A 22,605-nucleotide genomic window follows, 5' to 3' on the forward strand; every position below is an offset into this window, starting at 1 on the left:
TTTGATTGGTACAGGGACAAGAGAGGAGTAGAGGGTTACAGGCAAATGGGATTAGTTCAGATAAGTATCATTGTTGGCATGGTGGATATGGGTCAACTGGCTGTTTCTATGCTGCAGAGTCTTAATACCCCAAGCCTCATACTTACACCACAGGAACGGAAATCAGGGCAGGCACACTAATGTTGAGAAGGGATGGCTGACATTTTCAATGCCTGCTGTTTCTCGATGTTTTATTAAGGAGAATATGATGAATGCCATTGAAATGAGGGTAATAAGTAGCGAGGTCTTGGAACATATGCATACTATGAGGAGGTATTTGCAGCTAATATGGGAAAATCCCTATGGCCTCACAAGGTGGACTGCCAGACCTCATGGGAGGCCAGGGTTGAAAATGCAGAGGTCCTTCAGCGATACTTGCTTCATTGTTAGCCACTGACCGAGTTCCAGAAGATTGGAGGGTGGCTGATGTCCTTCCATTGTTGAAGAAGGATACAACTACAGGCCAGTGAATCTGACTGCAGTTGTAGGGAAGTTATTGGATAGAATTCTGAGGGATAAGATCTTCCATCACTTGGATAGTCAAGGCCTGATCCAGAATAGTCAGCATTGGGAGTTCATGTCTGATGAATCTCTCTAAGTTCTTTTGAGAGTGTAGCTAAGAGGATAAATGAAGTTAAGGGAGTGGATGTTGTTCTTATGGACCATAATAAGGCCTTTGTTAAGGTCCGCTGTGGCAGACTGATCTGGAATGTTAAGTTGCATGGGATTTAGGGGGTGCCAGTGAGGTGGGTTCGGAATTGACTGGATGATAGGAAGCAGAGGATGATGGTTGAAGATCGCTTCTCCGACTAGAGGTCCGTGACTATTGAACCTGTGTTATTCTTTATTTATGGGAATAATTTGGATGTCAATGTACAGGGCACAATGAGCAATGACCAATGATACTAAATTAGGGGATCTTGTTGAAGCAGGCTTCAATGAATTACAGTGAAATCTTGATCTGTGAAGGAGGTGAGCTGAGGAATGACAAATGGATTTCAAACTGTGTTTTGGACTGCATTTCGGACTTTCTAACCAGGGTGGGACTTGTAGAGTGCATTGCAAGGCCCTCATGAGTGTTAGGGTATGGAGGTAACTGGGAGGACAAGTGAACACGTTGCTAAATATGGCTGCACCAGTGGACAGTGTGATGAGAAAGGTGTTTAACATGCAGATCTTCATCAGTCAGGGCATCGAGTTTAGAAAATGGGACATTACGTTGCAGTTACATGTCATTGGTGAGACACACTTGGGGTGTTGTGGAGTGTTGTTTACAGTTTTGTTATAACAAAGACATTGTCGAGCTGGAGAGGATGCGGAAGAGATTTACAGGGTTGTTGCCTGTACTGGAGTTGTTGGTCACACAGGATCTTCATTCCCTGGAGTGCAGGAGAATGAGTGGTGCCTTTATAGAAGTTTATAAAATCGTGAGGGGTATGGATAAGGGCTTTTCCCCAGGGTTGGGGAGTCCAAAACTAGAGGGCACAAACACAAGACAGGAGAGATTTAAGAGACCTAAGAAGTAATTTATTTACACAGCGGGTAGTATCAGCTGCTACTGATTTATGATTTGGACAAATCTGTGATGAAAATTGTTTGCTGTATTTGCCATATTATGTTGAGTGTCGTGGGAAAGATGCTTTGCAAAAATATCCTCACCTCATCCCCAACTCCTAGGCAGGGATAGGTGTTCTGCATGTTCAGCTGTCTTGCACCTCCAGCTAGTCTGGTTTAGAATGGCTCTAAATGGTGTCCCACTTCCTTTTTCTGAAATAGACAATACCTTCAAAAGGTAAAGGGAGCCTGATGAAGATGCAACTTACAAATTATTTCCGTTGAGCCAAATATCTTGTGGTTAAGTAATTCCAAATCCACTGCCGCTGCCTTTCACTATCAATACAGTTCCTTACCCAGGCATTTTCTCAGGCTGATCACTGTTCCAGCCTCTTTAAACTCCTAACCCAACGTCATCTCAATGCTAGCAAAGGCTTAGCTTGATCTCACCACTACTGCCTCACTGTGCTCTCCCTTCAGTTCATCATCTGCTGCAAACCTCTTCTGTGTCTTTGGACTTTGTCACATTTGTTTTCAATTTTTCCAGACCTCTCCTTGTCTGCCTCCCATGCTCAATGTTGCATCTTCAGGCCATCAAAGGCTTCGCCCTTTTCCATCAGAAGGTGGCATCCATTATTAAAGACTCCCGCCATCCAGGCCAGGCCCTCTTCTCCTTGTTACAGTCAGGCAGGAGCCTGAAGACCCACACTTCAAGATTCTATAGCAGATTCTTCCCCACTGTCAGCAGGCTCTTGAACCGACTAAACAACACTTGGACTATATTTCCCTCAACTTGCAGTAATGTGATATGAACATTTTTTATTTTGTGGTGTAATTTATGTACAATTTATGTTAATTCACATTCATGCAATTTATGTTTGTCATGTTTGCAATATACTGTGCTGCTGTTGAATGCCCATAGAGGTGAATGGATAAGAAAGGCATTGTAGGCTAAACATGGACAAATGGGATTAGTTTAGATAGAATCTTTGTCAGCATGAGCCTGTTGAGCTGAAGGATTTGTTTTGTACTGTGTGACTATACGCCTTGGGCACTTTGCTGGGCCTCCATCTGCCTGTGTTGACATCTGAGCCCTTCTTTCCCCCCATTCCACTGCAGTGTTCGGGAGCTTGTGGTGAGGGTCGGATGATGCGGTATGTGGTTTGCAGAAACAACGAGGGGAAGGTCTTGCCAGATTCACAGTGTGATGCGACAGTGAAGCCCTTGGTGGTACACCCCTGTGGAGATAAAGACTGCCCGCCTCACTGGGTGTCACAGGAGTGGGAGCAGGTAGGTGTTCAGAAAGATGTATGTGAATGGCAGGCACTGGTGCACCAGCTGGACCAGTATCAGTGTAGCCTTTGGTGAGTGGCAACCCCTTCCTGGGCTCTTGGCCTCTTGCTGTCACTCTGGGACCCCCACCAGAGTCTGAGCTGCACGTGGTGTACAGGCTAGAAAAATGAAAGGAGAATGAGACTGGGATCTGTTGGAGGATCTTAATGTGTGATTCACCCCAACACATTGTTTCTGAAGCCAGTAGCTTTCCAAAGTTGTCCTGCCTGCTAACTTACAAAGTTCAAAGTACATATGTTACCATATACAACACTGAGGTTCATTTTCTTGTGGGCATACTCGATTTATAAATCTATAAAATAATAACAGAATCAATGAAAGACCATCCAACTAAGGTGTTCAACCAGAATGCAGAAGACAACAAACTGCGCAAGTACAAAAAGTAGTAGTATTTATAATAAATAAGCAATAAATTTGGAGAACATGAGATGAAGAGTCCTTGCGAGTCCATTGGTTGTGGGAACATTTCAATGATGGGGCAGGTGAAGTTGAATGAATTTATTCCTGCTGGTTCAAGAGCCTGATGGTTGAGGGGCATAATTGATGGGTAGAGTAGCATTAGCCTGCACGCTTCAGCAGGAGACATGCCATGGGTGGCTTGGATCACTCAAAGATGGCCTGCATTTTTTTTTTTTGGAAGGGATCAGCACTGTGGAGAAAGTTATTGTATAGCCGCAGGGCTCCGTGGTGTACAGGGGCCATTTCCCTAACCAGAGGTTGGGTAAATAGATGGATATGCCCCTGGTAAGGACCTGCCTATGGTAATCGACCATTAGCTAAGTTTGAACGGGGGGTGTGGGCATTCTGAGATTTGATGACAGCTAGTTGGGATGTGACTGAAGCCTCAGTCCATAGATTTTGCCTCATGGTTGTGTTCAACAATGTGGTAATGGTCCACCTCACCCGTACCGGAGGGCACAATACAACTAGCATTCAATTCCCAATGTCTTCTCTGGGCTTTGTTGAGGCTCGAATGTGAGTCCTGTTGACTAGAATTTGCGAGACCTCAACACTGGCTGCAGAGATCTGGCCTCTGGTGTCCCTGCCCTGGCAGTGGGCCATGTGCTCTTTGAGTTACGGGCATGAATTCAGTCAGCAGTGGCTGCCTGACCTGATGTTTACCACTCACTGCTGGTCTAGGGAACAGTACAGTTGCTGAAATAATGGCGAAGCTCTCACAGCATGAATTTTGTATGCATCCTACAGCGGGTCAAGCAGCTATATCTCAACCCAGGGGAGGTCTTCCAGCAGTTGATTAGTCACTGAGAGTCTGGGAGAAGTGATGTCTAGGACCATGGTGAGGAAGGGGTGGATACGGTGCTGCAGATCTGAGATGGGTTTAATGGGTTGGTCGATGGAAGCAGCCTTATCCCTGTAGCGTAACAATTGAGCACACTCTCATAGTCTCCCAGTCTTATACTTTGAAATGCTTTTCCCTGGACAGTTAAAGTTGAGTTTATTTTCAAATACACAAGTATATTTGTGCACAGATGCAGAGAAAATCTTACATGCAGCAGTATCATAGGCATGTAGAATCAGAAGCATAACATTCACAAGTAAAACATAAACTACAACCAATTTTACAAGGAAGAACACAATTAAAACAGAAAAAAAGTCCACTTTAATGCAGTGATCAAAATGGTCAGAGTTTGAAGTTAGTGTTCAGGGTTGTGCTGGTTGGTTCAAGAACTGACTGGTTGAAAGCAAGTAGCTGTTCCTGAACCTCGCGGTGTGAAACTTTAGGCTTGGGCACCTCCTGCCTTATGGTAGCTGCAGGAGCTACAGAAGCCTCAAGTTTCACACCGCGAGGTTCCTGAGCAGATGGCAGAGCCAGCTGGTGGGGATCATTGGTGATGGATGGATATTTGGACCCACCACAAAGCAATTTTTGTTTTGTTTTAGGATCTCACCAGTAAGCCAGCCATGTTGGAATTGTGCAGCATAGAACTCTAATCCTTCCACACAAATCATCAACCACCCATTTACAATAATTATACACTTCTATCAGATTCTACTGTTCACCTGCCTACTGGCACATTTTTGGGATGTGGGAAGATGCTAGAGCACCTGAAAACCCAAGTGTAGACTGCGCACAGGTGTCTCCCAGTATCAGGATTGAACCCAGGTCTGAGGCGATCTGAAGTAGCAAATCTACTAGCTGCACTACCTGCCACCCCGTAAGATTACAGAGCTGTGTTTGGAGATTGGGTTACAAAAGGTGTTAATGATGACTCTGATATTCTGATGGGGTTGCTGGAGTGTTCTGATGGGGGTTGCTATAGTATTCTGGCGGGGGTGCTCTGTGAGTGCTGCTTTGACTTTGAAAGAGATATGTATAACTCAGTTGATGGCTCTCGGGCTCCCTCTGGTGTTGTCGGGATCAACTGACTTCAATAAATGGCTGACCTCCTGTTTCAGTGCAATGCCACTTGTGGTCGAGGTAGGAAGACCCGAAGGATTCTGTGTGCCGGCTTGGAAAACGGAATTTACAAGGAGTATGAGGAGAGACAATGCAGACACACCAAGAAGCCTGATGAGGAGGCTGCCTGTTTTGAGAGGCCCTGCTCAAAGTGGTTCAAAACCTCCTGGTCGCAGGTGAGCAAACTCAGTGGTTAAAAGGCTGATTCAGACAACTCTCTGAGAAATGGTGAAAGGGTTCAGAGGCAAAGAAACTGTTCCCACCAACAGGGGACAATCAAAGACTATGAGGAGTTTGGGTTAAACCTTAAAGCTAGAACTTTGCTGTTCAGGAGTGAAATCGGCAAAACATCTAGTCTGTTGCGGATTCTGCCTGATTGGATGAAGCTGATATTTCAAGGGTGGATTCTGTAGATTTTTGTTAGGTCAGTATTTCAAGGTTACAGAGTACAGGCCGATGACTTTTTGCAGTACGGATTAGCAATCATTCATTTGGGTGGTGGGACAGTCTCAAGAAGCTTATTTGCCCTCTCTTGTTTCCCACTCTCATCATCCTGCACACCAGATCTTCAGCACCCCCCCCTCCCCCATGGGTATTATGTGAATCTCAGATCACTGACCATTTCAGCCCCTGGTACATGAAAACACACGCTCACATACCACACCATTGCTGCTTATTCTGGCCAGCTTTTTAAACTGAGGTTATTAATGGAGACGGAACAAGGAGTAGGTTGAGGGGATGGATGGAAGATTAGGGTGTACCTGGGCATGTTGTGAAGTGGGTCACTGATTTGCTGCTGCTGCTTGAGATTTCTTTCTACCCCTTCGCTGCTGGTCAGTATGGACATTTGGGCTGAAGGGGTTTTGTGGTGTGCAGCTCTTCAACCGTGCAGGATAGCTTCAGATGTGGGGTTCTCAATCGGCCGCTAGTTCTCCCTCTCCTTTGGAAAACCCAGGATGCAATGCTGCTGCTGCTGCTGTCCTCTGGCAGACATTAACATTGCCACTGGCTGCCTTCACTTGCTGTGTGCTGATGCTGACAGGAAGGATCAGCCTGCATTGTCACTCCATAATGTTCACCTTGCCATTGTTTGCTCCCAGCGTCAGCACCTTCCCAGCCAAGTGTGAATAGAATTATGATGTCAACTGTATGCCTGATTCAAATTGAAGTAAAAAAATTAACAGCAATCAGTATCAGGCAGTGTTGTAGGGTGTGCATACTCCATATCTTGACCTTGCTGTAAGAGTTGTCTCATAGTTTGGATTAGAACCCCCTGTTAGAACCATGAGCTTCTATTTCCACCCTGGTAATGTCCTTCACTCAGCTTTTTACTTCCGTTGAATAATCCTTGCTTACTACAACACAAAGTTATTTAGCCCATTGGGCCCATGCAGTCAATCAATGCCATCAATCCCATTTCCCACCTCCCCCTCCTCTCCCTTTTACCCCTGCAACTTGTTCTCTCTCACATGCCCAGCAACTCCCTTCTGACACTTAGGCCATTCACCACAACACCATAAGACGTAGGAGCAAAATTTGGCCATTTGGCTCATTGAGTCTGCTCCGCCATTCAATCATGGCTGATACTTTTCTCTCCCCCCTCAGTCCCATTCCCCATCCTTCTCCCTGTAACCTTTGATGCTGTGGCCAATCAAGTACCTATCAATTTCTGCCTTAAATACATAAAATGACCAGTTGCCTGTGGTAACAAATTTCACAAATTCACCACCCTTTTCTAAAGAAATTTTTCCACATATCTGTTTTAAAAGGACGCCCCTCTATCCTGAGGCTGTGCCCTTTTGTCCTGGATACCACCTCTCTCTCCTCCCCCCCCCCCCCCAGCATGGGAAACATCCTTTCCACATCTACACTGTCTAGGCTTTTCAAAATTTGAAAGGTTTCAATGAGATCTCCCCTCATCCTTCTAAATTCCCTCAAGTACAGAGCCATCAAATGTTCCTCCTATGATAACCCTTTCATTCCTGAAATCATCCTTGTGAACCTTCTGAATGCTCTCCAATCCCAGCACATCTTTTCACAGATAAGGAGCCCAAAACTGTTGACAATACTCAAGGTGAGGCCTCACCAGTGCCTTATAAAGCCTCAGCACCACATCTGCTCTTATATTCTAGTCCTCTTGAAAAGAATGCTAACGTTGCATTTGCTGCCTTCACCACCGACTATACCTTCAAGTTAACCTTTAGGGTGTTCTGCACAAGGACTCCCAAGTTCCTTTGCATCTCAGATTTTTGGATTTTCTCACCATTTAGAAAATAATCTGCACATTTATTTCTTGTACTAAAGTGCATGAGCATGCATTTTCCAACATTGTATTTCATTGCCACTTTCTTGCCCATTCTCCTAATCTGTCTAAGTCCTTCTGCATCCTACCTGTTTCCTCAACACTACCTGCCCCTCCACCAATCTTCATATCATTTGCAAACTTGGTAACAAAGCCACCTATTCCATCATCTAAATCATTTATATACTGCATAAAAAGAAGCGGTCCCAACACCGACCCCTGTGGAACATCACTAGCCAACCAGAAAAGCATCCATTTACCCCACTAAAGATCACCACGCCATTGTCTCCCACACCATCACCGAATTTATCCGCTCAGGGGATCTCCCATCCACTGCTACCAACCTTATAGTTCCCACACCTTGCACTTCCTGTTTCTACCTCCTACCCAAGATCCACAAACCTGCCTGTCCTGGCAGACCAATTGTCTCAGCTTGCTCCTGCCCCACCGAACTCGTTTCTGCATACCTCGATACGGTTTTATCCCCCCTTGTTCAATCCCTTCCTACCTATGTTCGTGACACTTCTCACACTCTTAATCTTTTCGATGATTTTAAGTTCCCTGGCCCCCACTGATTTATTTTCACCATGGATGTCCAGTCCCTATATACTTCCATCCCCCATCAGGAAGGTCTCAAAGCTCTCCACTTCTTTTTGGATTCCAAACCTAATCAGTTCCCCTCTACCACCACTCTGCTCCGTCTAGCGGAATTAGTCCTTACTCTTAATAATTTCTCCTTTGGCTCCTCCCACTTCCTCCAAACTAAAGGTGTAGCTATGGGCACCCATGTGGGTCCTAGCTATGCCTGTCTTTTTGTTGGCTTTGTGGAACGATCTATGTTCTGTACCTATTCTGGTATCTGTCCCCCACTTTTCCTTCGCTACATTGATGACTGCATTGGCACTGCTTCCTGCACGCATGCTGAGCTCGCTGACTTCATTAACTTTGCCTCCAACTTTCACCCTGCCCTCAAGTTTACCTGGTCCATTTCCAACACCTCCCTCCCCTTTCTAGATCTTTCTGTCTCTATCTCTGGAGACAGCTTATCTACTGATGTCTACTATAAGCCAACTGACTCTCACAGCTATCTGGACTATTCCTCTTCTCACCCTGTCTCTTGCAAAAATGCCATCCCCTTCTTGCAATTCCTCCGTCTCCGCCGCATCTGCTCTCGGGATGAGGCTTTTCATTCCAGGACGAGGGAGATGTCCTCCTTTTCAACTCTGCTCTCAAACGCATCTCCCCCATTTCACGCACATCTACTCTCACTCCATCCTCCCATCACCCCACTAGGAATAGGGCTCCCCTGGTCCTCACCTACCACCCCACCAGCCTCCGGGTCCAACATGTTATTCTCCGTAACTTCTGCCTCCTCCAACGGGATCCCACCACTAAGCACATCTTTCCCTCCCCCCATCTCTCTGCTTTCTGCAGGGATCGCTCCCTACGTGACTTCCTTGTCCATTCGTCCCCCCTCCCCCGTACCCCCCATCCCTCCCCACTGAGCTCCCTCCTGGCACTTATCCTTGTAAGCGGAACAAGTGCTACACATGCCCTTACACTTCCTCCCTTGCCGCCATTCAGGGCCCCAGACAGTCCTTCCAGGTGAGGCGACACTTCACCTGTGAGTTGGCTGGGGTGATATACTGTGTCCGGTGCTCCCGACGTGGCCTTCTATATATTGGCGAGACCTGACGCCGAGTGGGAGATCGTTTTGCTGAACGCTCTGTCCACCAGAGAAAGCAGGATCTCCCAGTGGCCACACATTTTAATTCCACATCCCATTCCATTCTGATATGTGTATCCATGGCCTCCTCTACTGTAAAGATGAAGCCACACTCAGGTTGGAGGAACAACACCTTGTATTCCGTCTGGGTAGCCTCCAACCTGATGGCATGAACATTGACTTCTCTAACTTCTGCTAATGCCCCACCTCCCCCTCGTACCCCATCCATTATTTATTTATTTATACACACATTCTTTTTCTCTCACTCCTTTTTCGCCCTCTGTCCCTCTGACTATACCCCTTGCCCATCCTCTGGGTGTTTTTCCCCCCTCCCCCTTTTCCTTCTCCCTGGGCCTCCTGTCCCATGATCCTCTCATATCACTTTTGCCAATCACCTGTCCAGCTCTTAGCTCCATCCCTCTCCCTCCTGACTTCTATCATTTTGGATCTCCCACTTTCAAATCTCTTACTAACTCTTCCTTCAGTTAGTCCTGACGAAGGGTCTGTGCCCGAAACGTTAACTGTACCGCTTCCTAGAGATGCTGCCTGGCCTGCTGCGTTCACCAGCAACTTTGATGTGTGTTGCAAGCATCCATTTATTCCTGCTTGCTGCCTCCTACCAATCAGCCAATGTTCTAACCATGCAAGTACCTTTTCTCTTAACTTAGTAAGCAGCCTCATGTGTGGCACCTTGTCAAAGGCCTTCTGAAAATATAAATATACAACATCTACTGCATCCCCTTTATCTATCCTACTTGTAATCTCCTCAAAGAATTCCAACAGGTTCATTAGGCAAGATTTCCTTAAGGAAACCATACTGACTGTCCTATCTTGTCTTGTGTCGCTAAGTACATCGTAACCTCATCCTTAACAATTGACTCCGACATCCTCCCAACTATTGAGGTCAGGCTAACTGGTCTTAAATTTCCTTTCTGCTGCCTCCCTCCTTTCTTAAAGAGCGGAGAGACATTTGCAATTTTCCTGTCCTCTGGAGCCATGCCAGAGTTCAATGGTTCTTGAAAGATCATTGTTAATGCCTCCGCTATCTCTACCGCTACCTCTTTCAAAACCCTAGGGTGCAGTTCATCTGATCCAGATGACTTTTGTACCTTTTAGGTCTTTAAGCTTTTTGAGCACCTTCTCCCTTGTAGTAGTAACTACACTCACTTCTCTTCCATCACACCCTTCAACACCTGGCACACTGCTAGTGTCTTCCACAGTGAAGACTGATGCAATTACTCATTTAATTCATCTACCATCTCCTTGTCTCCTGTTACTATTTCTCTGACCTCATTTTCTAGCAGTCCTATATCCACTCATCTCTCTTTTACTTTTTATATACTTGAAAAAACTTTTATTATCCACTTTGATATTATTTGCTAGCTTGGTTTCATTTTTTCATTTTTTCTATCCTCATGATTATTTTAGTTGCTTTCTGTATGTTTTTAAAAGCTTCCCAATTCTGTCTTCCTGTTAATTTTTGCTTTGTTGCATGCCCTCTCTTTTGCTTTTACATTAGCTTCGACTTCGCTTGTCAGCCACGGTTGTACTAGATTGCCATTTGAGTATTTCTTCGTTTTTAGATTACATCTATGCTGCACCTTCTTCATTTTCCCCAGAAACTCAAGCCATTGCTCTCAGCTGTCATCCCTGCCTACATCTCCTTCCAATTTACTTTGGCCAACTCCTCTCTCATACCACTGTAATTTCCCTTACTCCGCTAAAATACTGCTATGTCAGACTTTACTTTTTTCCTATCAAATTTCAAGTTAAACTCAATCATATTGTGATCACCACCTCCTTTGAGTTCTTTTACCTTAAACTCCCTAATTGCCTCTGCTTCATTAAATAATACCCATTCCAGTATAGCTGATCCCCTAGTAGGTTCAATGACAAACTTCTCTAAAAAGCCATCTTGCAGGCATTCAACAAAGTCGCTCTTGAGATCCATTACCAACCTGATTTTCCCAATCAACCTGTATTTTAAAATTTCCCATGACTATCATAATATTCCCCTTTTGACACTCCTTTTCTATTTCCAGTTGTAATCTGTACTCCACATCTCAGCTACTATTTGGAGTCTGTATATAACTGCCATCAGGGTCCTTTTACCCTTGCATTTTCTTAACTTAACCCACAAAGATTCAGCATCTTCTGATCCTATGTCACATCTTTCTAATGATTTGATGCCATTCTTTACCAGCAGAACCATACCACACCCCCCCCCCCCCGGCCGACCTTTCAATCCATCCAATACAATGTGTAACCTTGGACATTCAGTTCCCACCTACAACCAGTCATGGCCACAACATCATATCTGACAATATGTAAAAGTGCAGCAAGATCACCACCTTATTTCTTATACTCCGTGCACTTTGAGTACTATATTTGCAACCCTTTTTGATTCTGCATCCCTAATGCACTGATATTCTCCTTGCTAGCTGCAATTTTGTCCTTTCATTTGCCTGCCCTTTCTGACTGCATGCTACCTTTGCTGCTTTTTTTTTTAACCACCCATCCCATCTTGAGTCCCTTCACTCCGGTTTCCACCCCCCTGCCAAATTACCTGCACTTGGATATAGTTGGCAGTAACCAAATTTGGAGTGTCCAGAGGAAATCTGTGGTCACAGGGCTAAATCATAAAATCCAGCTAGATAGCACCCAAGTTTCTGTCAGAGCTGGGGGAAATCCCCCAGATAGCACTACCTGCTGCACCAACATACCTTCTCTCCCCTCCCCCCACCCCCATCTGCACCAAGTTCTCTGTACTCTTGGGCAATCTTTCCCCTGTCTAGAGAACTCTGGCCATTCCCTAACCCAACTATATGTTTCCTATCCATCACTGCTCACTCACCTTGGCTGTTGCTGGTGCTCAATTTTAAAGTGCTTATCATCCGTTCAGATTCACGGTCAGAATCAATTTGCATTGAAACAGGCCCTTCAGCTCATTCTCTCCATGCTGACCATCTATACTAATCCCATTTAGAATAGGGCCATTGCCGTCTGTTCCTTGGCAAATCAAAGGTTCATCCTAAAATATTGAGAGTCCATGCCTCCAACACCCTCTCAAATGTTCCAGATCCTAACAACATGCACTAATTGGCACCATCTTGCTTCCAGTGAGATGGCACTGATAAGCGATAATTCTTTGTGTGCAGCTCTGATGGAAATCATGAAATATTCCCACAGGACTACTATAGCTGAAATCCACAGTCACTCCCATGGGTTCTTCAGTAAGCCGTATAAATTTAAGACGTTTAAAAAATCTATTGATACTCAAAATTGACAAAACTCTGGCATTCTCCGGTCGCGAATGCAGCTCCCCTTCCAGAAAATGGAGCTAATGGCACACTAGCTACAAGTATGATTGAAATGCTGAGGCCTTAGAGCCCCACTCCCAACAATCCTGGGGAATGTACAGTCTCTGGAACATGAAACTGAAGACCTCAGAGCAAGATTGCAGTACCAGAGGGACATCAGGGACTGCTATGTACTTTGCTTCACCGAAACATGGCTATCACCCGCCATTCCTGATGCAGCACTGCAACCTGACAGCTTTGCTATTTTTTGCAAAGACAGGACTGCTCAGTCTTTTAAAAGTAGAGGAGGGGGAGTATGCTTCATAATTTACTCATCATGGTGCACCAACATGATGGTTCTGTCTCAGTCTTGCTCACCTGACCTGGAGCATCCAGCAAAGGGAGTTTTTTGATGTCATCCCAGAACTGGTGTCCATTCCTCCTCAGGCCAACTTCAGGCTGGCACTGGAGGAGCTGAGCAGGCACAAAACAGTGCATCCTGATGCTTTCTCTATCCTTGTGGTGGGGGGGGGGGGGGTTGGATTTCAACCAAGTCAGCTTGAAGAAGTCTCTGAACTACTACCACCAACATATCACCTATGGAACTGGAAGAGCCAGCACACTTCACTGCTGTTATACCACCTTCAAGAATGCTTATCGTGCTATCCCACACACACACTTTAGAAAGTTTGATCAGCTGGCTGTACTCCTATTCCTGGCATATAGGCAAACACTAAAGACCACAGCACCAGTAGTGAGGACCAAGAAGATATGGTCAAAGGAGAAGGAGGAGTGCTTACAGGACTGCTTTGAGTCTGTGGACTGGACAATATTCAGGAGTTCATCTATGAATCTGAATGAATATGCCACATTTGTCACTGACTTCACCAAGACCTGCGAATGACTGTGTACCTTTGAGAACATACTGGACACACCCAAACCAAAAGCTGTGGATGAACCAGGAGATTTATCGTGGGCTGAGAGCTAAATCTCTTGCATTCAAGACTGGTGATCTAGAATTGTACAAGAAGCCCAGGTATGACCTACAGAAGGCCATTTTAAGAGTGAAAAAAACAATTCCTATGGAGGTTAGAGACAGAATCAGACCCACGTCCTGCAAACCGTGCCAGACTGGGCATTACTTCCTACAAAATGGAACCTAATATCACGATTGGCTGTGATGCTTCACTCCCAGATGAACTCAGTGCCTTTTATGCATGCTTTGGAAGGGAGAATGAAACAAGATGTATGTGAATCCCTGCAGCATTTGGTGACTTTGTGATCTGTCTCAAAGGCCGATGTCAGAACATCTTTCAAGAGGGTGAACCCATGCAAGAGATTGTACCCGATGGTGTACATGGTAGGGCTCTGAAAACCGGTGCTAATCAACTGGCGGGAGTGTTCGAGGACATCCTTAACTTCTTACTGCTGCAGTCAGAGGTTCCTAGCTGCTTGAAAAGGGCGACAATTATACCAGTGCCCAGGAAGGGCAGGGTGAGCTGCCTCAATGACTATCGCCCAGGTGCACTCACTTCTACTGTGATGAAGTACTTTGAGAGGTTGATCATGGCTGGAATCACCTCCTGCCTAAGCAGGGACCGGGACCCACTACAATTTGCCCTTTGCCACAACAGGTCTATAGCAAGTGCAATATCACTGGCTCTCCACTTGGACTTGGATCATATGGACAATAGTAATATTTATGTCAGGCTGCTGTTTATTGATTACAACTCAGCGTTCATCACAATTATACCCTCAGTTCTAATCAACAAGCTTCAAATCCGGAGCCTCTACTTCCCACTTCAGCTGGATCCTTGACTTCCTCAATGGGATACTACAGTCTGTGTGGATCAGAATTAACCTGTTCCTTGATAACAGTCACCACTGGCACATCTCAAGGATGCATGCTTAGCCCACTGCTCTGCTGTACACCCATAATTCTGTGGCTAGGCACAGCCCAAACGCCATGTATAAAGTTTGCTGACGACAGAACGGTTGTTGGCAGAACTTCAAATGGTGACAAGGAAACGTACAGGAATGAGATAGATCAGCTGGTTGAGTGGTGTTGCACCAACAACCTTGCACTCAACATCAGTAAGACCAAGGAATTGATTGTGGACCTCAGGAAGGATAAGTTGAGGGAATTACACCAGTCCTCGTTGAGGGATCAGCAGTGGAAAGGGTGAGCAGTTTCAAGTTCCTGGTATCAACATCTCTTAACCGTCTATCCTGGGCCCAACATATTGATGCAATTACAAGGAAGACACGACAGTGGATATATTTTATTGAGCTTGAGGAGATTTGGTATGTGACTAAAGGCGCTTGCAAATTTCTACAGATGTACTATGGACAGCATTCTAACTGGTTGCATCATCATCTGGCATGGAGGGGCCACTGCATAAGATTGGAAAAAGCCGCAGAAAGTTGTAAATTCAGCCGGCTCCATCATGGGCACCAGCCTCCCCAGCACCAATGCCATCTTCAAAGGGTGAGACCTCAAAAGGCAATATCCATCATTAAGGATCCCGATCACCCAGACCGAGTCCCTTCTCATTGCTGCCATCAAGAAGGAGGTTCAGGGGCCTGAAGACAAACATTCAAAGTTTCAGGAACAGCTTCTTCCCCCTGTGCCAGATATCCGAATGGGCAGTGAATCCATGAACACAACCTCAGTTCTTTTTCCCCTCTCTTGTGCTACTTATTTAATTTTTCGTATGTATTTTAATTTATAGTTTAAAAAATTATTATGGATTGCACTGCAGTACTTCCAGAAAACAACAAATTTCATGACACATGTCAGTAATATTAAATCTGATTCTGAAAAAGAAATCTTGTATATTAAAGTTTCTTCCAGGTATAAAATACAAATCTTCCTTGTATCCCTCTAACATTGAGGACTGTTATTGGGTTCCGGCAAACTAGCAACAGAGGAGCTGATGGCAGTGTGGACAGGGCTAACGAACTTGATCTGTTCTTTAACAGATTTGACATTGTGGCCCCTGCCCGTCCCCCACATGATTCATCTGTTGTCGGCCCCCAACCAACACATATTCCACTCTCCCCTCCTACCCCTCCTCACAGTCCCCCACCCTGCTCTCATGACTATACCCCTTCCCGACACAAAGCCACCACGGTGGGCTTCACAGCTGAACAGGTGAGAAGACAGCTGAAGTATCTCAACCCAAGCAAAGCTGCAGGACCGGATGGTGTCAGTACCAGGGTGCTCAAAGCCTGTGCCCCTCAGCTATGTGGAGTACTTCACCCTGTATTCAACCTGAGCCTGAGGCTCTGGAGGATTCCTGTATTGTGGAAGACTTCCTGCCTCGTCCCTGTGCCGAAGACGCCGCGACCCAGCGGCCTCAATGACTACAGACCGGTGGCATTGACCTCCCATATCATGAAGACCCTGGAGAGACTTGTTCTGGAGCTGCTCCGGCCTATGGTCAGGCCACACTTAGATCCCCTCCAGTTCGCCTACCAGTCCCGACTAGGAGTTGAGGATGCCATCGTCTTCTTGCTGAACCGTGTCTACGCCCACCTGGACAAGCCAGCGAGCACTGTGAGGGTCATGTTTTTTGACTTCTCCAGTGCGTTCAACACCATCCGCCCTGCTCTGCTGGGGGAGAAGCTGACAGCGATGCAGGTGGATGCTTTCCTGGTGTCATGGATTATTGATTACTTGACTGGCAGACCACAGTACGTGTGCTTGCAACACTGTGTGTCCAACAGAGTGATCAGCAGCACTGGGGCTCCACAGGGGACTGTCTTGTCTCCCTTTCTCTTCACCATTTACACCTCAGACTTCAACTACTGTACAGAGTCTTGTCATCTTCAGAAGTTTTCTGATGACTCTGCCATAGTTGGATGCATCAGCAAGGGAGATGAGGCTGAGTACAGGGCTACGGTAGGAAAGTTCGTCACATGGTGTGAGCAGAATTATCTGCAGCTTAATCTGAAAAAGACTAAGGAGCTGGTGGTGGACCTGAGGAGGGCTAAGGCACGGGTGACCCCTGTTTCCATCCAGGGGGTCAGTGTGGACATGGTGGAGGATTACAGATACCTGGGGATACGAATTGACAATAAACTGGACTGGTCAAAGAACACTGAGGCTGGCTACAAGAAGGGTCAGAGCCGTCTCTATTTCCTGAGGAGACTGAGGTCCTTGAACATCTGCCGGACGATGCTGAGGATGTTCTACGAGTCTGTGGTGGCCAGTGCTATCATGTTTGCTGTTGTGTGCTGGGGCAGCAGGCTGAGGGTAGCAGACACCAACAGAATGAACAAACTCATTCGTAAGATCAGTGATGTTGTGGGGATGGAACTGGACTCTCTGACGGTTGGTGTCTGAAAAGAGGATCTGTCTAAGTTGCATGCCATCTTGGTCAATGTCTCCCATCCACTACATAATGTACTGGGTGGGCACAGGAGTACATTCAGCCAGAGACTCATTCCACCGAGATGCAACACAGAGCATCATAGGAAGTCATTCCTGCCTGTGGCCATCAAACTTTACAACTCCTCCCTTGGAGGGTCAGACACCCTGAGCCAATAGGCTGGCCCTGGACTTATTCCCTGGCATAATTTACATATTACTATTTAATTATTTATGATTTTATATTGATATATTTATACTCTATTCTTGTTTGGGACAACTGTAATGAAAACCAATTTCCCTTGAGATCAATAAAGTATGACTATGACTAACTTATCTTAAAACCATTTTCCTGTTATAGGTAGTTTTGCATTTGTGCCCCTCAGGAATTTGAAGTTGCCCTTCAGCCTTCTGTACTATTCTTGTCCGACCTTTTGTCCTGGTGCAACTTGTTTAATATTGTTGCTTAGAAAAGACATGGAGTGAATAGATGAGGGGGAAAATTAGTGGGAAATTAGATTGTTCTGTGAGTTGGCATGGACCCCATGGGCTGGAATGTTCTCCTCTATGTCTCAGAGAAATGTGAAAAATAAGAAATATGACATTTTTATTATGTTAAAGATTTAAATGTTGTAAATCTGAATTCCGCATTTAATATATTCTCTGGATAGTGTGAAAGTGTGTTAGGTGGTAAGAATCTTAAAATCTTCAATGTGTGTGGTGGAAATAGACCAGTATTGGAAGATTTTAAGTGTCTTGATAGAAGCTGATACCAGACCAAAGGTCTCTTCCTGGCATTTCCACCCTTTATTCTGATGGCATATTTAAGTACAGGATCATTGGCACACCATTTGCTTAAGGAGATTCAGCTGGGGCTATTGGAAAATGAAATGGCTACAGTTTGCATTTACAGAAGGCAACCTGCAGGTGGCAGTGTACTATGACTAACACTGATCTCATTCTGGCACAGTGTAGTAAGACCTGTGGCAGTGGTGTCAAAGTTCGGGAGGTGAAATGCTACCAAGGCGATGAGATTGGACAAGGATGTGATCCATCCACAAAACCAGAGACAAAAGAGACCTGTGAAGTTCAGCCCTGTCCTACAGATGCACCAGGTAAGATCACAGCAGCTGAAGTTCTGCAACATCAATCCAGTTCATGCTCAGACATCAAATGCCAATTCAATTCACACCATAACTTGAGTTGCCAAACCAGTTTACACTCCGCCCTGAATTCAATTCATTAATGCTTCACAAGGATCCGAAACATCAATTAAATTCATAACTGGCCTGAATCACCAATCTACTTCACTACCAGTAGCTTAATCACCAACACATTTTACGGCTTGTGTGAATCAACAGACCAATCCAAGTTTAAGTTCAAACTTATTGTTATTCAAATGTACACGTGTATAGTGCCCAATGAAACAATGTTCCCCCAGACCAAGGTGCACAATACAGTACATATAACTCACACGCAACACAAAGTAATATTACCACAAATAAGTTAACAATAATAAAATGTATTTCAGAAGATTGACATTTGGCATAAGCTGCATTTATGACTCAAGTTAAAAAGTAAATAGTAAGCTACTAGGGCTCCATAAGTGATGAGAACTGAGTGGTGGCAGGGAGTTCAGTAGTCTCGTGGCCTGGAGGAAGAAGTTGTTTCCCATGTGAGCAGTGCTTGTCATAATGCTACAGTACCTTCTGCTTGATGGTAGGGGGTCAAGAGATTGTGGCATGGAAGGGAGGGATTACTGACAACGCTAAAGGCCCTGCATATGCAGCATTCCTAATAAATAACTCTGTTGGGTGGAAGAGGGACCTCGATGATCCTCTCAACAGTCCTCCCCATCCTTTGTAGGATCTTGCAGTCAGATGCTTCGCAATTCCTGTACCAGACAGTGATGTAGCTGGTTAGGACATTAGCAATGGTGTTCTTGTATAAAAAAAATAAATTTGTTAGAATGGGGTGGGTGTAGGGGGGAGCCTCGCTCACCTCAATCTCCTCAAGAAGTGGAGATGCTGCTGTGCTTTCTTGAGTGCAGATGTGGTGTTGAGGGATCAGGTGAGATTGTCCATTACGTGCACTTCCAGAAACTTGGTGCTCCTCATGGGTACCTTAATCACCAATCTGATGCACACGTAGATGTGAATCGCTGATCAAATTTACAATAAGACCTGAATTACCAATCCAATTCACAGTCCTGTATTAAATCGTCATTTCCTTATTGAATCCTGCTGATAGCATTCAGGCCTGGTGTCTTGCACCTTCGATCACCTCAGTGCTTTTGTCTGCCTCAGCAAATGTTTCTCGCTTTATTAATGCATTGTTTCTAATCCCAAGGAACACTCTAGCATTGATCAGGATGATGTAATGCCAACTGTGTAACTAACATTACAGGAAATGCTTACCTTTTCTGCAGCTGCCCTTTGAGTGCCTCATTGTCAAGCCCTACAGTGTGTCTTGGCCAATCTGCTGTTGTTGAGACAGTGGTTGCTGATGACATAGGGCAGCTAAAATTCAATACCTGGAGCATATTTACACATCAAAAGATATGTAAAGCAACACTATTACTACTTAAAAATCCAATTCCCATTGAAGCTGCTGAACAGGCTATTTAACTACAACACTGGATTGAGTTCTTACTGCAGAGTTTATTTTGATAGGGTTACTGTTCCCAAGAATACACAGGTTATTTGTGCTCTCTGGAGTATGCACTCTCTGTGTGGCAAGTATAAAGCTGGCATTATACCATCTGATTATGTACTAGGTTGTTCTGTGGGATAATTTAAAAATGAAAAATGCTGTTTAGTCTAGTGCTAAAATATGTACTTAGCCTGCATTCTGTGGACCTGGTAAAGGAAGGTGATTGGGTGGTTTGGGAATAACAGAGGGAGAGGAAGGGATAATAGTAGATTTGCAAGAAAAGAGGTAAACGAGGGGCATGGTGGCACAGATAGCAGAACCACTGCATCACAATACCAGAGATCCAGGCTCAGTTCTGATCTCGTGCTGTCTTTGTGAAGTTTGCACGCTCTCCCTGTGGCTGGGTGGGTTTCTTCCGGGTGCTCCACTATCCCCCATCCCAAAAATGTGGGGCTCAGAAAGTTAATCAGCCACTGTAAATTGACACTAGTGGTAGAATCCGGAGGTAGTTGGTGGGAATGCGTGGAGAACAAAATCTGGGACTAATACAGAATTGGTGTAAATGGGTGGTTGATAGTTGGTGCAGACTCAATGGGCCAGAGGGCAGGGTTTCTATGCTGTACATTTCATTGACTTCATGGCACGATCAGTGGATAGCAAATCAACCTCTTGATTTCCGATGTGAAATCTCCACCTCATTTGTTTACCCCACAGATGACAACTGTCAGGATAAAGTGACGGCCAACTGTGCTCTGGTGCTGAAGGTGAAGCTGTGCACACACTGGTACTACAGGAAAGCCTGCTGCAGATCTTGTAAGAACAGGGCATAGATCCACTGACAACTCAGTCCTGCAGGGAAGCTATAGAAAATTGGTTGGGAGGCAAGGTAAACCAGAAACAGTCCTCTGAACCAAGCTCAAAACAAAATCACAGCACATCCACCATAACTTATTGGAGTCACAAACTTTTACCACTCATCCTCTTTTCTTCTTAGTTCCCAAGGTTGGCAGTGTGTCTTGCCTTATTTCCCAATCCCAGATTCCACTAGTTCCTCATTCTGCCCCAGTTCTGAGGTCTGCCCTCCTCAGACAACGGGCCTCGGACATGGACACGGACACATTCAAGTGTCGTCTTCACTCATCAGGGCCGTGGGCTTTAATCCAGAGCTCTCCTGTGACCCATCTTCCAAAACAGCCAGCACTCCTGCTGTCCCACTGCCAGCTCACTGTGTAACGCTGTGGAGCAGTCAGTGTTGTCTGAGTGAGAGATGTGGAGTCTGGGTTGAAAGGATTAGCTGCTATTTGACTATTTCTAGTGATCTTTTAACAACAGTAATTCCATGATATTCACAGGCAGTAAAATATCATAAGGAGTCTTTGGCCTTTGTGATGACAGGTTTGTAAATAATAAAAGTTAAATGTTTAAAAGCTGACCTGGTACTAATTTGAATACCTTGACATCTCCCACCATTTGCAAGTACTGTATTAGATATTGTTTACAAGCATACCTAGAGCCAGAGAGTTAATATTGTACCAAGGTTTCTTCAGTCTCTCTACTCTTCCACATACCTACTTCCCTCTCCAGCCCTCAGAAGAACTTGAGAATGCATTTTGTCTCCACTGCTCTGCAACCCAGGAGTGTGAAAGAGATGCAGCCTCTCATTTTTGACTCCTTCACTCTCCATCCTGTCCATTCAGCCTTGTAGTGTCCCACAGCAGCATGCCTGAGTTTGGGAATTTGTGGTTGAGGCTGCACCCTAGCACTGAAGGTCCCACGATGCACGGCACTGCTGACATACTTGCTCCCTAAAGATAATACACAGCAGGTGTAAATAGCAAGAGGGATTGTTGGGGGGAGGTCTGCTTCTGTGTTCAGTGTACTCTTCCCAGTTAACGACTTGACAATCACCTTAGACTGGAGGAGGAGGAATGAATGAGTGAATAGACACACACATGCAGGACAGCGTTTTATTGTAGGCAAGCAGGCCCTGCCCAGTGGCACATCTGGCAAGTGACAATGTGACTCCCTTTTGCATGCATTTTGGTTGCAAGTTTGCTTGCAGTCGGACTGTAAATGATGTGAAAATTTTCTACAGTTTAAGCTGCTCCTGTTTCTGCTTTGGAAGGTAAAATTAACATTCCTTTTAAATCTAAGTTTGTGTTGTGGCACCTTCAATGCTAGGTTGTATTTTGGTTAAATCAACGTAGCTTTAATATCTGATGACAGTGAATGGATGCTTCCGAGTGCTAATTGTACAGCAGCCCTTTAGAATAATTTTACAATGACAGATCATTGATGTACTGTAGCTATATTATTAGAAACAGCTGTACAGCAATAAATGACACCTGACTTCTGGAGCAGTTGATGTTTTGTGTTTGCTTGGATGGAATGGGACAGTCTGGATCTCTCCCGGAGGGAGTCTCCATTTCATGTCGGACACATCGGGGTGATCCCAGGTGCGTTTGCTGGTCAGCAGGAGCGCCAAAACTTGCTTCGTCTTCTGCCCAGAGAGTGGAGAAGAGATGTGAAACCGTCTCTTCTGTAATTGCTGGTGTGTGACGAGTTCAGCCTGGTCTCAAGTTTAAACTGGTTCTGACATTGGCAGAAGCATTTCTGGGCATGCTTTTCCCACTGTTGTCTTTCCAGAGCTGAGCACCTTGCTTAGGTGACCAATCAGGATGATGTCCCAATTACTCTTTTAACGTGGTCATTTCCAAAATTTAATACCAAGAGAGATCTGAGTGTAGAAACAAACCCTTTGATTCACTGAAGGGAAAGCAAGGGATCTGGATGCTGGACAGGTGAAGAGAACTGAATGCTGAGTTTTGGGACATGGGGAATAGGTGGGTGAGAGTGGGGAATAGTAAAGTGTGGAGGGTGACTGGGTGG

At 45.3% G+C, this 22,605-nt stretch overlaps 1 protein-coding gene across 4 annotated transcripts in view; it reads left to right on the forward strand.

Annotated features, from left to right (window-relative positions):
* The window catches only part of si:ch211-267e7.3 (ADAMTS-like protein 2), a 149,883-nt gene extending 127,835 nt beyond the window's left edge, over window positions 1–22,048 (forward strand). For 3 of the 4 annotated variants that reach the window (XM_063063749.1, XM_063063748.1, XM_063063750.1), the window contains 4 exons: window positions 2,713–2,883; window positions 5,365–5,541; window positions 18,035–18,179; window positions 20,431–22,048. In XM_063063749.1, coding sequence (XP_062919819.1) covers window positions 2,713–2,883; window positions 5,365–5,541; window positions 18,035–18,179; window positions 20,431–20,546 — 609 coding nt within the window. In that variant the 3' untranslated portion in view covers window positions 20,547–22,048. Of the gene's footprint in view, window positions 1–2,712; window positions 2,884–5,364; window positions 5,542–18,034; window positions 18,180–20,430 lie in introns of those variants that run through there. The other variant, XM_063063751.1, reaches the window with a different exon arrangement.
* Window positions 22,049–22,605: the final 557 nt, after the last annotated feature.

The sequence above is a fragment of the Mobula hypostoma genome, chromosome 12, assembly GCF_963921235.1.
Source record: "Mobula hypostoma chromosome 12, sMobHyp1.1, whole genome shotgun sequence".
Classification (NCBI taxonomy): domain Eukaryota; kingdom Metazoa; phylum Chordata; class Chondrichthyes; order Myliobatiformes; family Myliobatidae; genus Mobula; species Mobula hypostoma.